This window comes from Macaca nemestrina, chromosome 1 (assembly GCF_043159975.1).
Source record: "Macaca nemestrina isolate mMacNem1 chromosome 1, mMacNem.hap1, whole genome shotgun sequence".
Lineage (NCBI taxonomy): Eukaryota > Metazoa > Chordata > Mammalia > Primates > Cercopithecidae > Macaca > Macaca nemestrina.
Genome location: NC_092125.1, coordinates 14,946,879 through 14,963,221, shown reverse-complemented (window position 1 = coordinate 14,963,221; position 16,343 = coordinate 14,946,879). Strand labels below are relative to the sequence as shown.

The 16,343-nt window shown below is 45.2% G+C and overlaps 1 protein-coding gene across 2 annotated transcripts in view; it reads left to right on the top strand.

The window, feature by feature from the left end:
• Positions 1–16,343, top strand: part of LOC105464118 (solute carrier family 35 member F3) — a 409,658-nt gene that overhangs the window by 307,550 nt on the left and 85,765 nt on the right. For both annotated transcript variants that reach the window (XM_011711786.3, XM_011711787.2), the window contains one exon: positions 10,866–11,190. In XM_011711786.3, coding sequence (XP_011710088.1) covers positions 10,866–11,190 — 325 coding nt within the window. The remainder of the gene's footprint in view (positions 1–10,865; positions 11,191–16,343) is intronic.

Below are 16,343 nucleotides of genomic sequence, written 5' to 3'. Positions count from 1 at the left end.
AAATTTTTAAAACCCTGCTGGAAAGTGTCCAGTGGCAACAAGGAGACATGTTGGGGAGTGACAGCAGCAGTCCACCCATGAGTTCATGGTAATAACCGCAGTAGTAACATTTGCTTCCTGCTCACCATGAGCCCTTAACCTGGGTTGCCGGATTCAGTCCTCACGACATGCCTCTGCAGTGGCTCCTAACGTAATTCCCACTGTGCAGTGAGGAATAGGATTGCAGGGTAATCAGGTAACTCACTCTTTGAGACAACTGCCACATGGTATGCCCACATCCTAACCACTGTACCATCTGATGGCAAGGACGAGGACAGGATAGAGAAGGAATCAACAGGCCGTGGTGAGAGTGTGAAGTAGGAAGGCTGAAAAGAGCCATGAAATACGGCTTTGAAGATTATGCCTGAACAATTCTGGGAATAGAGATGCCATTAGCAGTAACAGTGAAGATAGGAGGGGAAACACATCTGGGAGGGAGAAATGGGGGAGTCACATTTAGAAAAGTTGAGTTTGAGGCCAATGCCTGCAAACACAGATATGTAGCAGGCAGGGAGGTGGCAGAAAGAGGCGGTGAAGCCTGAGGAACCAATCAGGTGATATGGAAATAAATGGGCAAAGACAGAATCCTGGTGACCGTGAACATTTAGGAGATAAGGGAGTCGGGAGAGAAGTTTGACCGTCCAGACCAGAGGACTCAGATAGTACTGTGGCATGGAGACCACCGGAAGAAAATCGAGAAGAAAGAGAGAGAGTGATGTGTCAGATCCAGCCAAGAGAGGGTGATTTTGTGGAAACAGTTTTAAGTGGGTGCTGGTCTGCAAGCCAGATTGCAAGGGTGGGCGGGGGCATTACTTGGTTGAAGTGTTTGACAGTGAGGGAGGTTTGAGAAGCTATGCTGTCTTAAGAGGGAGGGAGATAACTTTTGAGAGAGCCAGGCTGATTCCAGGGCAGGTCTGAGGTTGCCCGGAGAGAAAGATAATTGATGCAAAAATTAATGCACCAGTGGCCTAGAGGAGGCAGCATACCAGGGGAGGAAGCACAAGACAGAGAAAGGGAATGATCGTCTTTGAAAAGGAGCAGAGAAAGCTTAATGGGCAAAGACACAGAGAATCATGAAGACGCAGAGAGGGGAAGCTAAGGGAGCCGTGCTGGTGACTTTGATCTTCTTTGTAATGTAGGAAGTGTCATTGTTTGCCACAAATGATGGATGGGGCTTAAAGACTTGAAGAGGTGGGAAAGGGTTCAGAACAGCCCTATTGGGACAGCCAAGAAGAGATTTAATTCTTAAAAGCCTTTTTGGCGCATAATACATTTCCATTGGTTAAGACATCGTGTAGCTCAGGAGAAGGGACTGGAGGGAAGAACACTGGATGAGGTGTGGGGACATTCAAGTGTCATTTTCTGCTCCTCCATTAGCTAATTAATATATTGGACATGCCACCTGGCCTTTTGCAGCCTGGGCTTCTCCTGCTACAAAGAAAGAGGATTATAATAGATCTTCCATTGTCTCTTTCAGCAGGAACATTCTAAGAGTCTATTAAGTTGCTTACTCGTTAGCAGAGATTGGTTTATCTGATTAAAACCCTTCATTAGCTATAGTCAGAGAGCAGAGCTTTGAGGAATTGAGACCAGGAACAATAAGGAATCGAGCATGTGCATGTATGTGAGCATATGTGTGCATGCAAACAGGTGCTCTTTCTGAGAGTAGATTTTAGCATTTGAGCAGGGGATGGAAAGACTAGCTACACGAGTACAACTTGCTCCACGAGACGGAACCCCAGATGATGAGATGGCATAAAAAGAGGTACAGAAGGATGCCAAAGAGAGGCTGTGCAACTTCCAAGCTTTGCCTGGGGCTGGTCCCAGTCTCCGTGTTTCTGTGTTAAAGCCTCGATGCCCAGGAATGAGCTGAGACATGTCACCCATTGTTGGTTCAGAATGTCTATCCTTGGGTAGGAGATTAAGCCTGAGAGGTCATGTTTAATACCTTAAGACCAACCCCACCTTGGTCCTTGACCAAGCAAGTTTAGTCCTGCCTTGTTGATGTACAATGACTCTGCTGAGAACTGGAGGTATGTTTGAGAAAACGGTGTTTTAATTTTGCTCTGTTCTGCTCATTTTCATCTAACACTTCATCCACCAAAACCCACACCTCTTCTGACTAGAGGATCAGAGATGCCCCCATCCCCCCATAGCTGTCCAGCACTGCCATGGTGAGTCTTGTGGGCCGGCAACTCCACAGGAGAAGGCTCCAGCATGCCCCTCTTCCTCAAGAGCCCTCAGGCTGTAGCAGTGGGCAGTGTCTTTGCCTGGAGGTACTGTCCTATCTATAACCTGCCCTCCTATAAAACTGTGGTTCATCCTTTGCGTTCCAACAGCCAAATTTCAGTACACATAGAAGCCAAAGAATCTGGAGATGCTAACAATCGATGAGGAAAAACACCAGCAAAGAGGAGTATGCATATTTGTCTGGGTTTTGTGTGCAGGTCATTAGCAGCACCAAAACATCACCAGGTTTACCAACTGTGAGTACCGGCTGTGTCTATGGAGGCATCATGTGCCCAGGCCACAGAAAATGGTGAAATTCCAGGAGACTGCACAGGCCATAACTAGCAGTGCATACAGATTAAAACTGATGCCCTCAAGTTCAGATGTTTTCAGACCAAGTATTAAAACACAGTGCTCTGCTTCCTCCCAAGGGGAGGCATTGACTCTTCCCCCAAGGCACAAACAGTATTATTTAAGGCTTACCCATACCCTGTCAGTTTCTCAAGAGTCATGATTCACCTTAAGCTGAGTACATTCCAGGACTGTCTTAAATCCACTGCATGAAGTTATTCAGCCCTTTGAGAGTTATTCAGGGACCTCTAAGGAAATGGAAGTGAGGTAGAAATGCCGATTTAGATATCTGATTACTGAGATGGTGATGATGGGTGGGAAAACTGAGCTGGATCAAGACCTGACTCTTACCAGCTCTCAGACTGCTTCAGAGTAGATCAGACGCATCTCAAAGAAGCCTCCACCACTCCATTCCATCCCCAAAAAGCAACTTTTGTTCACCTCCTAATTCTTTATCCTAATAAGAAGAATAATTTCCCAGTGCAAAACACTAGTTTTGTTTTTAAACACAACTTCACAACTGCCATGTTTTCTCCCAACTCTACACACTGCCTCCAGAAATAACTTTACAACAAAGATTCAAGCAATTCACATGAGGCAAACAAATATAAGATAGCATATAATATTACTAATCCAATAAAGTTATTTCTTCTCCTAATAGGTTATCAAAATAAATACTCTGCCATCTGTAGCATGTCATACACATTCTGCAGAGTGGTGGCTCTTAGTCCAGCTTTACACCTTCTCAAGCGCAGTACACTCTCTACTGTAACCCCCTTGTATTAGCTAGCGCTGCCATAACAACATATCATAGACTGGATAGCTTTTAAAAAGGGCATTTTTTTACTCACAATGCTGGAGGCTGGAAATCTGAAATCAAGGGGCTGGCAAATTTAATTTCTGGGGAGGGCTCTCTTCTTGGTTTGCAGACGGCTGCCTTCTGTGTCCCCACATGACCTCTTCTCTTGATGTGTGTATGGAGAGAGAGAGATAGAAAACAAACTCTCTGGTGGCTCTTCTTCTAAGGACACTAATCCTACCAGATTAGAATTCCATCCTTATGACCTCATTTAACCTTTTTTGGTTTTTTGTTTGTTTGTTTTTGGAAACAGGGTCTTACTCCTATGCCCAGGCTAGCGTGCAGTGGCATAATCACTTGTCATTGCAGCCTTGACTTTCTGGGCTCAGGCAATCCTCCCACCTCAGCCTCCCAAGCAGCTGGGACGATAGGCAAGCACCACCATGTGCAGCTAATTTTTTGTATTTTTTTTTTGTAGAGATGGAGTTTTGCCGTGTTGCCAATAGTGGTCTTGAACTCCTGGGCTCGAGCGATCCACCCATCTCAGCCTCCCAAACCTCTGGGATTACACGCATGAGCCACTGCACCCAGACTCTTTAATTTTAACTACTTTCTTAGAGGCCCTGTCTCCAAACACAACCACACTGGATGTTAGGGCTTCAGCACATGAATTTGGGAAGAACACAATCACTCAGTCCATAACGCCCTCTTTCCAGAACAGCAAATCCTAGTGCAGAGTCCCATACATACTCAGTCTCTTCCATGTTATAAATGTGTTTCTGTCCTCTGCAAACCTGAAGTCCCTCTTTAGTGACACGCAGTTCTGAATGAGGTGTTCAGCACCATGACCTTGGTCAGCTTTCAAAGGGGACAACGAGAGGAATGAGAACATTCTCGATTCTCGTTGATGCTCTGGAGTCAAACAGAACCAAGTTAAAACTGTGCCTTAGCCTCTCACTGATTTGTACCCTTGGGATATTAACTCTCAGAACCTCAGCTGTCCAATATGCAAAAGGGAAATAATCTTACTGATCTCCACCATCGTGATGGGTATAAAAAGATATATAACATCTATTGGCAGAGATTGCGGTGTATGTATCGGGTGTCTAACCACCACTTGCCCCTTTAATTCTCTATTCTCTTTCCTTTTCCTTTACCTATGGTCAACATCTAACTTCAATTTCCATAGATTCTGTTCTTTCCCTGGAACCTGTGCTAGTCAGGAACATGGCTGGGGCTTCGGCCCCATGTGAATGGTGGCAGTGTTTTCTGACCCAAAATCCAGGAATCCATATGGATGATCTGGCAAGGGCAAGTGGGTTGGGACATGTGAAGTGTGAATTGCTTTGGGATGTTCGGGGCACGTAGTTGGCCTTATATGTGTGAAAGCCTTTTCTGCAAGTCTCCTCCCCTTTCCTCTACATCACTGCCTAAAAATAATGTCACACATAAATTCACTGAGCAAGTATTTAATGAGTAGAAAAGACAAACAAAGACTGAAATGGATTGTTTGGAAGATAAGTTACACTTGCAAATGGCCATAAACAAAAGCTTTCTTCTAAGCTTCTCATTTTGCAAAAGCTATTTAGTTTGTTGGCCAGGTCCTGGGATGGTGTACTCATCAGTAATCAATAAATGGGAAAGTTTTCATCAGACCCTGTCTTTCATGCAGTCTAGGAAAAAGGGGCAGGAGTTGAGGGATGGAAGAAGGTGGAACTGTAGTTTCCAGAGCAGCTCTTAATTGTGTCCTGTTTGGAAGCAATTAGATGCCCTTAATCCTCTAAGATATGGGTACTTGAAGCACTGCCACTTGGACTAAGCAAGCTCTATGAGGGAAAAGTTGTATCTGCCTTGTACCACAAAGTAGGTGGTCAATTAAGATTTGTTGAATGAGTGGCCTAAAAACTAGTCCACCCAAGATAAATAAATATATATCCACACAAAGACTTATAGGTGAATGTTCATAGCAGCATTCTTCATAGCAGCCCCAAACTGGAAGCAATCTAGATGTCCATCAATAGATGAATGGATAAGCCAAATTTGGTATATCCATACAATGGAATTCTCTTCAGGCATCAAAAGAATGAACTGCTGACACATGCTACAACATGGATAAACCCCAAAGACATGATGTTAAATGAAAGAAGTCAGATGTGAAAGTCTGTATATGTATATGAAATGTTCAGGATATGCAAATTATTATAGAGACAGAAAACACATTCATGGTTGCCTAGGGTTGAGGGTGGGAACAGGGAGAACTTCAAATTGGCACCAGAACTCATTTCAGCATGATAGAAATGTTCCAAAACGATGCTATGGTAATGGTTTCACAAATCAAATTTGCTAAAACTTACTGAGTCGTGTTGTTAACTGAATTTTATACTATGAGAATTATATCTCAATAAAGCTGTAAACAACTAAAATAACTCTATAGCCCTTACTGAGATAGATGTCAGTTGCGAGGCATCATTTCCCATTTCCTGTGCAATTCTATCTCCTTTGCGTTAGAAAGGCTTGGTTCACACCAGCCAGCTGGTGGTCTTTGATACCCGCTCTGGGTCCCTTACCCTAAAGAAAGGACTTGATAATGTGAATGACGAGTTAATGGGTGCAGCACACCAACATAACACATGTATACATATGTAACAAACCTGCACGTTGTGCACATGTACCCTAGAACTTAAAGTATAATAAAAATAAAATTAAAAAACAAAAATGAAAGAAAGGACTTGAGCACTTTCTAAGGGCAAACTCCCTGGAGACTTTTTCAGAAAGGAGTCAACAAGGGTCCACTTATTCTCGGGGAAGCTCATAAAAGAAACATTATTGATCTCTTGAAAGTTCAAAAGGGCCATTTTATGAGATGAGAATGAATGACTTTCCAATCTTTCTTACTTTTCATTGTAGAAGTGACTTACATTAAGAAAAAGAAAAAGCACCCAATTCATCATTTTCTCAGGCCTAAGCAGTGGACAGCTCATAGGACTAAGGGTGTGCTTTGGTACCCAAATGAGTTGGTAGCTAAACTAGACCTTCAGCTCACCCATTGTGACCTAGACTTTCCTTCTGCTATGCAGACGTTGCCTCTAGGTACTACTTCTGTTTGACCAAAGAGTGTGAATCCTTTCTCTCTTTGGTCACAAGCAAAAAGTGTGATTTTGCAGGTGGTGGGGTTTATGCAGTTTTAACAAATTGCCTGACAGCCCTCAGGACACCGAGACAGGGCTAAAATGGAAGCTCACACACAGGCATGGTTACATCTCACCATGCCATGGAGTATATAAAGTACACATGAGAACACTCCCCCTGCATTCGCGCGTGCGCACGCACACACACGTGCTTAACGGAAGCAACTCAGGCAACAGGACTGGGATGAACCCACCTGTCCTCCAGCATTTATGGATGAATTAAGTAGCATAAACAGAATTTAGAGGTGACACAGCTTCAGGGAGATGCTTGAATCCACAATTACAGCATCTGTCAGCATAAGCATTGGGCTATAGAGTGTATAATCTGCTTTGCATTGCTCCCAGAACTGCTGGCTAAAGTACAAGATTAGAATTTAAGGCACAAGATGATCATAAACAGAGGGATTGTTAGTGGGGAAGGGGTGTTGGAGAGTGAAGGTGAGGGTGACATAAGTAGTATTTCTAGTTGCATACCCATGGTCCCAGGAGCTGTGGCAGTAAACAGTGTGAGGCTAATTTTGGCATTGATTTCCTTGAGGCACTGCCTCTTTCAACTGTGATAAAGGAGTGAAATCAAACAAAGGCAACACTTGACCTGAAATTTTGGAGGTGGGGGGCAGAATTAAACAGAAATTTCCTACACTTAGAAGATTTGAAAGGCTTCTGAAAAGAGATATAGGCTTCCTCATTGTAACTCCTTCTGTCTGAAATCTGTTTGAGCATCAGTAAGCCAGAGCATCAGTAAGCCAGTTCATGGAAAATGACCCTGGAAATGATGTGAAGTGTGGGGTGCACTTCCAATAGTAGAAAATAAATGCATCTGCTAAGCAAAATTGTTGTGTCACTCTACATTTGTTCTTCAGTTAACTATATTACTTTGTTATGGATGTTGTGGTTTGCACTTTCCTAATAAAGTAGGATCAGTCAACATCTGAGTTTGCTCCAGTCCCTTCAGCAAACCTGGCAGTTTCTCCTGTGGCATGTCTAACCAAAGCAAGATGAGGCATTGCAGAGTGACGAGGTGGCAGTGAATTTCAGTTCTCACCACCATCCTCACTGCCCCTGATCAGGTCATGGGTATTCCTGACCCTGAATTTTGCTCCTATTTTTTACTTTTATGTTCTCTCCTCCAAGGCCCAGGCCAACCACCTGCCTCTTCTAATTCTTTTCACTATTATCCCAATGCACACTGACCACACTCTGCAGAATTCCTGTTATATAGTCCGAATCTCTATTTTACACGTAATTGTTCTGTAATTCCTTCATGGATCTTTCGTCACTCTGACATAGACAGTCCATTCCTGAAGAATGGTAATCATGCTTTACACTTATTTATAGACCACCCAAAGCTCTTGGCACAGGGCACATGTTTCACAGCAATTTCCTGTCTGATTGAAAGGCTCTGAGGATGCATTGCACTGTGCATAGGCCTGTGAGATGTAAAAAGTGCATGCTGTTCATTTTAAGTTAGGTTAAATAAATGAAAGATAAAAACACAGTGTGATCCCAATTTTCCAGTTTGGGTGTGTAAATGGGTTTGTGTGTTCCTCTGTGCTAGGGGCACAGTTCTGCTGAGAGGGGTGTGTGTATGTGTGTGTGTGTGTGTTGCACAGACACAAAAGACTGGGAAAATGCGGCAGCAAATGTCAATTGTGGTATCTCTGGGCGCTAACATCATTAAAAATTGCTTTTTCTTTTTACTATTTAGCAATTTTGTGATGTATGTATAAAAAATACTTTTTATTTATATGAGGTACGACGTGTTTAGCAGTATGAAGAATGAGGTAATGAAACTGATAAGTGATTATTATTACAAAAGACGCAGTATAGTGAAGTGGGAGGTTTGCAATGAATTGGGTTTGGTTGTCTATTATTCTTAATGGGTATATTCCAGTGTTTCCCAAAGTGTATTCCAGAGTACAATAGTCCCTACCACAGGTGTTACAATTTAAATAATATGGGAAGCAGCCTCCTGGAAATTCACAATATCCATTGGCCCTGAATATTCCTACAGCAAAGGAATCTGTCTGTTCTACTTGGTGTTTTCCAAATCTATCCAAGCGTGGAATCTTTTTTCCTTATAACGCCTGTTAACTGCATTACATTTTGTAAAACGTTGTTCTATTTATAATGTGGTTATTTTCAAATAACAGAGTAGTGAGTTTAGTTCTAAGTGTCTTAATTTTGTTCGTATTTTGTTCGTATTCCTTTGGTTTGAGGATCCAGAGGTTACAAAGTTAGAGAACAACTTCTTTAATCCAAATCCATAGAAACAGTGTAGCAATACCAAATTACATGATTTGATGATTTTCTCCTTCATTGTAAAAGCCATGCAGCCTCACTGCCTAGTTTGCTACGTTTTAAAGCTTAATTTGCTATAATGAAAACATTCAATGAAGAAACATGCTGTGAGCTGAATTTATTCAGCCTCTTTTGGAGTTCATTCTTTCACTGGAAGTTATTACCGTGAAACTGCATTTTATTTTTGTGAACTTTTTTTTCATCTCTACAATCATCTTTTCAGGATGAGTTTTTGACAGTGATGCTAATAGTGACAAACCCCTCTAACCTCCAACACACCTTGCAAATTATCCCGATAATGAACAGCTGCAGATGCTAATTCAAAATGACAGGTAATCCGTGTGTAAATTGAAATGTGCATGCTTCTGTCTGAAACTGCAATTGCATTAAGTTGTGGGAATTCACCGTGAGGAACATCAAGAGATCCTGGTAGGAGGGCATAAGCACACAGATCCCCAAAAAGGCTGGCAATCAATCTTCCCTTTTGTCCTCCACATCTTTCTGCCCTGCAGCCCATGCAGGAACAAACAGCTTGTCAGAAGCTCAGAGGGTGGCAAGACATTTGGTTTTCCAGGGACTTTCCAACTTGGATATGTGAGCACATGAAAAGTAACAGAAGGACGGAGGTTATTCATAAAGCAAGTAATGAAGCACAATAGGGACAGTGCGAAACAGAATTTGACCCAATAAAGTACATTATCTCTGACTAGCCATGTAATGCTTCGGTTTATCTTTGGCTGAAACAGATACAGCACAGCCGGTGCTTAACGATATTAAACACCTGAAAACTAGGTTACATTTAATCACAATTTTGCCTCATAGACTCATAATGCTTCAGAAAGTATGATATACAAAACTCAGTTTATTAAAATTATTTTAATTAAGTTTAAACAATGTAGAGAAAGCACATTTGACCCCAATATATTCAGGACTCTTTTCCTCCCCTAGAGTGAAAATGGCCTCTTAGCACTAGTGTGCCTCCATTCAGCTCGGTGCCAGGCACAACATCATTATAAAAGGCAGGTACACTGCCTTCTGGAAATTTGCATCCATCCGTAGTTACACCCGACACAGGCTACAGCTTTGTTTAAATTTCCAGCTGACTGACACGCACACAATCGTGAATGAAAAAGCAAACAGTGGAAAATAACGCCTTTTCACCTTCTTCTGGTCTGCGGAAGCAACACTGCGGCAGAGCCAAGCTTTGGGCTGCAGCCTGCTTTCCAGAAATCACACAGCTCTAGAATGGAGTGTCTGTGGCCTTTCACACACCAGCTGCCAGAGGTTGTGGTTTTTAAGTAAAGCTTCGAAGTGGGACTGGAGGCTATCAGCAGGAAGCCAGTTAAAGCAGATAGAAAAGTAAGAGTGGCGAACTCCATTTTTGCCGTACATACAAAATAAGAGGAGAGAGTCTCGGCCAACTGTGCCTTTAAGTAACAGGCCACCTCTGTCAAGGTACTGGGATCTTTTAGAGGTCGAGACCTCGCCCTGTAGGAATCTCCAGCCCCCAGTACTGCCCGGCACCCAGGAGCACGTGAGTACTCGTCAACTGCCATAACTGAGAGTGGAGGTATTTCAGCCGCTCTGTGTGTTCTGGAGAAGTGTCTCCCAAAGCACGCAGATCACCTGAGGAATGCGGGTTCTGATTTGGGGGCCTGGGGTGAGCCCTGAAATTCTGCATTTTCAACAAGTTCCGGGGACGGACTGGGGAGGGTGCTGACGCTGCCCGGCCCACGGACCACACTTGGAGAGCGGAGGTTCTGGAGAATAGGAAAACCTGTGTAAACGTTTTCTATTGCAGCTTGGTGTCACACAGCCGTCCTAGAAGCCGCCCCTGCGCCCGGTATCTCCCGCGGCCGCCAGGTAGCTGGCGGTGACAATGGCTGCAGGGCAGCGCCCTGCTAAGTGCAGGGGTGAAGGTCTGCAGGCCCTGCTAACCACGCCCTTCTCTTCCCCAGGGGAGGAGCGCCCCCGGGACTCCCCGGGCCCGGCGGAGGCCCAGGCGCCGGCCGGGGTGGAGACCGGCGGGAGAGCGAGCCGCCGCTGCTGGACGTGCTCCCGGGCGCAGCTCAAGAAGATCTTCTGGGGCGTGGCGGTCGTGCTGTGCGTGTGCTCCTCGTGGGCGGGCTCCACGCAGCTCGCCAAGCTGACCTTCAGGAAGTTCGACGCGCCCTTCACCCTCACGTGGTTTGCCACCAACTGGAACTTTTTATTCTTCCCGTTGTACTACGTGGGGCACGTCTGCAAGTCCGCAGAGAAGCAGTCTGTGAAGCAGAGATACAGGTAAGCGCGTCCTGCATGAGGAGGCCTCCTGACCCGGGGCTGCTCCATCCAGCGCTGACTCTGCAGAGCTGCCCCTGGTGGCAGGCGCTGGGATGAGCCAGTGGGAGCCCGTGGAGAGATGTCGCAGTGAATGCACCTGCTCTCTGGGAGGGGTAAGGAGCAGAATTCTCTCTACCCTGGGTAGTGAACGCCTCCTTCCTCTGCCTCTCTGCCTCCTGCCCCTCAGCCCTGGGACCACCTTTATATAAAAGCAGGCAGCAGTGTCTTCCAGAGACAGCAAGTAGTAGGTTCCCAGAAAGCTTAGAAATGGGATAACTGTGTAGCGCAGTTCATCCCTCAGCAAGCTGGGGTGAGGACCGCAAGGCCATGGGGCCAGGTCACTCGGACGCTTCCTGTAGCTGACTTCCCTCACGGAGATGCTCGCTGCAGAGACTTCCTTACTCATCCTCTTTCTGATCCCAAGACATGCCCTGCTTCGGGTATGTAATTGCATGGGTCCGAATACCTCCCAGTGTGATGGTAAAAACCAAAGCAGTGTCTGGGCTTTGTTGACTCTATTTTCTCAAATGGAGTCCATTGGAATGACGTCCCTTTCAAAAAGAGGCCAGAAACCCTGACCTCACCCTCCACCTCAGTATGCAGGAGGGCTCATGCAGCCCTCCCCGGGAGTCACACTGTCGGTGTTGACCCATGGCGCTCATCTGTGCCTATAAGAGCATCTGGTGTTTCCCCAAAGTAGAGGCCTTCTGTGGGCCATGTCAAGGGCTGTCCCAAATCAGGCCTAGTCAAAAAAAAAAAAAAAAAAAAAAACAGAAATGAATGCTGGCCAAGGTGACACAGCAGGCCCTGGAAACTCATCTTTTATCAGTCCCAGAGGTGAGGAGAAATTGAGCATTTAAGAGTCTTCATTCCTTCACCACTGCCTTCGTCCCCACCACACCCCACTCTGCCAAACACATGCCCCCCTAAGATTGCTATGTCCTGAAGTTCCCCTTAGAAGATACAGGATAACTAAAAACATCATTGGGTCCAAGGAACAAAGAGGTTTGGAAATGGAGGTCTACACCTGGACCAGAATTTCTTTCTGGGAATCTACCATTTTGTCCCTGTAAACTTGTAGCTGGAAGTATGGTGTGGTACTTTTTTAATGTTCGGAGGGAATTTGGCCTGGCTCCTTTAAAAGACCTACTTGTAAATCACAGCATGAATTCTGGAGGAGGGGGCTCTGATGGAGCTTGACTAGAATCACATGGCCAGTCTCACAGGTCCCCTTAGTGAAACAGCTTTGGTGCAAAGAATTCTGATCCTCAGGGTTGACCTAACCCAGTGGCTCATGGACCAGCCAGAAATTGCTAAAGAGGCACTTAATGCACCCTTTTCTGAATAGAAGCCAAAAACAGAAGGAAACAAATCATTAGGGCCCAAGATTGTCCCAAAGGCAAGAGTAAAATAGTCCCAGAGAAAAGCTAATATTTAGTAAATGATGTATTTAACAGTTAAGTATCCCTACGTGTATTTAATTTGTAATTAGGCATTTGCCTTTCATTAAAACTGATTAGGATGCTATGCTACTGCCTCTAATGAAATGCTAAAAGTGAGCTTATATGCACTTTCTTGATCAAGAATTTTTGGGAGGGAAGATGAAATGCTTCTTTCCTGCTACCTTCAACCATACAGGCTGAAAGACACCCCCACAAGTGGTAACACTGGCTGTTGTCCCAAATGCACTCCATGGCTACCACTTACCTGGGGAGAAGACTGTCACCGCCAGCCACTTAGGGCAGGCCTGGCACCATTAAACTATTGTACTGAAAACCACACAGAAGGAATCAAGATCAGTGGTGCTTATGTGGTCAAAGTAGGAAAAAATGAAAGGTCATTGAAGATTAGTTATACATAGAAAAACATCAGCACCTTGGTTTCAACCTATTGTCTTCCCATAAAAAGTGCTCAAAAAGAACCATTAAAACAATCTGGTGACTGCCCTGTTAACTGGCGAACAATGTAAAAGAGGGAGGATAATCCCAACTTTATTAGTGAAACTTGTTAAAACCTTTCCCAATTTCTGTCTTCACATTCTGCTCCAGCTCTTTAAAAAAGTTGTTTTTTTGTTTTGTTTTTTGGTTTTTGTTTGTTTGTTTCTGATTGTAAGCTGTGTTAGCCCCGTGGCTAGGCAGAGCTGCTAATTTACCAGCCAATTATTAAGCGTGTCAATCAAGCCATATACAGCATTGGAGGGGTGAAGAGAGATCCTTCCTCAAAAGGAGAGAGACATTTTAACATTGCAGACCTTCCTTAGGAAATCACAACTCTGCCACAGCTCATATTGGGAGTACTTTAAACAGACTTTGGGATTCTCAGAGATCAAGGAAGACTGAAATCACATCTTTCATCTTCATGCTTTTATCAAAATTATTGCCAGAGAGATTTTGAGTTGTCTGAGATGAGTCTGTTGGCTAAATGTTTCAGCAGGGAGCTGGGAAGAAACGGAGATGAACAGAGACCTGTTCCACCGAGAGGGGAGCTGGACAGATACAGCAGCTTTTCCTGCAGTTATCAGGAGGCAATCAGATGGAAGCTTCTTTTCTCTAAACCCTCCCCAACTGAGCTGTTTCCCCAGGGTGAATTCAGAGCGGAGAGAGGAAGGCATGTGTTCCCCAGCACAGAGCTCCGCAAACTGCAACGCCCTGTGAGGCTCCCTGGGGTCTTGTTGAAGGCAGACTCTGATTCAGTAGGTCTGGGTGGATCTGAGATTCCACTTTTCTTAGGAACTTCCAGGGAATCCTAGTGCTGCTGGCCCACGGGCTGCACTTTAACTGTAAATGCCCTGGAGTTGTTGAGTCCCAGCTACAGATTTTTTTTTAATGCTGCTGATTTTACCAAATGTTAGAACTAGGACTCACCTCACCATGTAGAACTGATGAGTGAATCCACTGGGCCCCAGAGGATGTTTGAGCTCTGGTCCTCTTCGAGCCCTGGTCTTCTGCCACTCGTGACAGGAGGCTCCGTGGTCAAGTCCTCGAAGCTCTCAGAGCCTCAGATGCCCATTTGTAAATGGGAGGTGATGATATATGCACTGTCTTGCACAAAAGACTGCTGTGTGATCAAATGACATACTGTACATGAAAGCGCCCTATAAACTGTAACATGTTGTGTAAATGCGAGGAACCAGTACTGTGTTGTGATAGCCTCTGCGGGTTATACTGAAGGCTGTTGCCCGTGCTTTGTTCATTGGCTACCTCATGGTGGCCAATTTAAACTACAAGAGTGTCAACCCTTACGCTGCATGCAAGTGTCAGTCCTGAAGAAATCAACTTGTGGCCCTAGTGGCTTCACAGGGCATAAAAGAACACTGATTAGGGCTTCTCATGACCAGATACTGTTGTCAGGAATTAGACGTGAATGGGCAAACCTCATATGGGTTTTCAGCCCCTGCCTTATAGTCTTCCCAGCAAGCACTCAACCATCCAGGTGTACAATGAGCTGCTTCCTTCTCCAATATGATAGGCAGCCCAACCCTTACCTTCCCTGTTTCTCACTGAAGCTGGCCTCAGGGATGTTCTGAGGAAGCAATAGTGCCCAGAACTCAGAGAGGGCTTCAGTCATGAGATGCTTGCGGCTGCTTGGGAACCACAGTCTCCTGGACCACCTAGCATCTGGGGGAGGCACAGGGAGGTGGCTGTATCGGGTCTGTGTTTGGGAGAGACTGTTGAGCACAGGTGTGATGACACACAGCCTCCTGGCCCCTCTGACCCTGGAACAGGAATGCAGCTTTTCAGATCTGAGAGGTCAGCAGAGCTGGAGCAGATCTGGGGCATTTTCATTCTTGTTCAAAGGTCTTCCAGGAATTTGCAGCAGTAATGACCTGTTTTCAAAGCAAGTGCTGAGACCTTCTGCTATCACGCGGCTGCCAAGAAAAGTGAACGGTGCAGTGGTGACAGATGTTTTTCTCTGCCTTTTGTAGTTCCAGGCTTTCTGTAAGCCAGCCAATTGATTCTGCTTCAGATATTCTGAGCAACAGTAGAGCCCAGAAAGGGAAAAGGGCAGTTTAGATGCCTTTCATCTTAACCCCTGCAAGGGCCGGGTGTGTGTACCTTGCCACCCAGACTTACGCAGGAACCATATCGGGTCTTGCAGCTGTAACATTCATTGGCCGTTTAAAATCTAAAGAGCAGAGTGGAGCAGTTGCAATCTGGAGCTTTGTTCTGAAAATAGTTACTGTGCATCTTCTCTAGGCAATGCACTAGAACTACAAGATAAATGGACTCTGTCCTCCAGGAGCCCAAAACCTGAAAGGGAGTCAGATAGCCAAACAGGGTGGGGGTGCATGCAAGGTAGCTGAGAGTGGGGGAAGGCCCAGATACATGTGTCCTGGGGCAGGGTACAAAAGTTTCTTAGAAGAAGTTAGGTAGGGCCTGGCGCTGTGGCTAATGTCTGTAATCCCAGCACTTTGGGGGGCTGAGGCGGGCAGATTGATTGAGCCTGGGAGTTCAAGACCAGCCTTGGCAACATGGCAAAACCGTCTCTACTAAAAATACAAAAATTAGCCAGGCGTGATGGTGCACCTGTAGTCCCAGCTACCCAGGGGACTAGGCAGCAGGATCACCTGAGCCTTGGGAGGTTGAGGCTGCAATAAGCAGTGATCAGGCCACTGCCCTCCAGCCTGGGTAACAGCGTGAGACCCTGTGTCCAAAAAAATAATAATAAAATAAATAAGTAAGCCAGAAACAATTTATTTAAGGACAAGCAGATGGTTCTCTAGGTGCTGAAGGAGAAGGTCAAGAATATTCTAAGCAGACAGTAGCCTGCATAAAGGACACAGGCTGGACACAGAACACAGAGCTCTTCCCAGGATGTAGGATGTAAGTGGGGTAAGGTGAGAGAGAAGACTCGGCAGTTAGGTGGAGCAGATGCTGGCGAGCCTCCTACGCTATGCTGAGGAGTTTCACTTCCGGTGTGAATATCAGCAGGAGTCATGGAAGCAGTGATCAGATTGGATCTTTCAAAATGCAGCTGCTGCCACTCTGTAGAAAATGGAATGAAGGACAAGGCTGGAGGTCAATCCAGGTCAACAAATACTTCCTTGATATCTATGTGGGCACATGGACAGACGTGAATGACAGCTGTTGTTCTTGACCCTAAGGAACTCACAA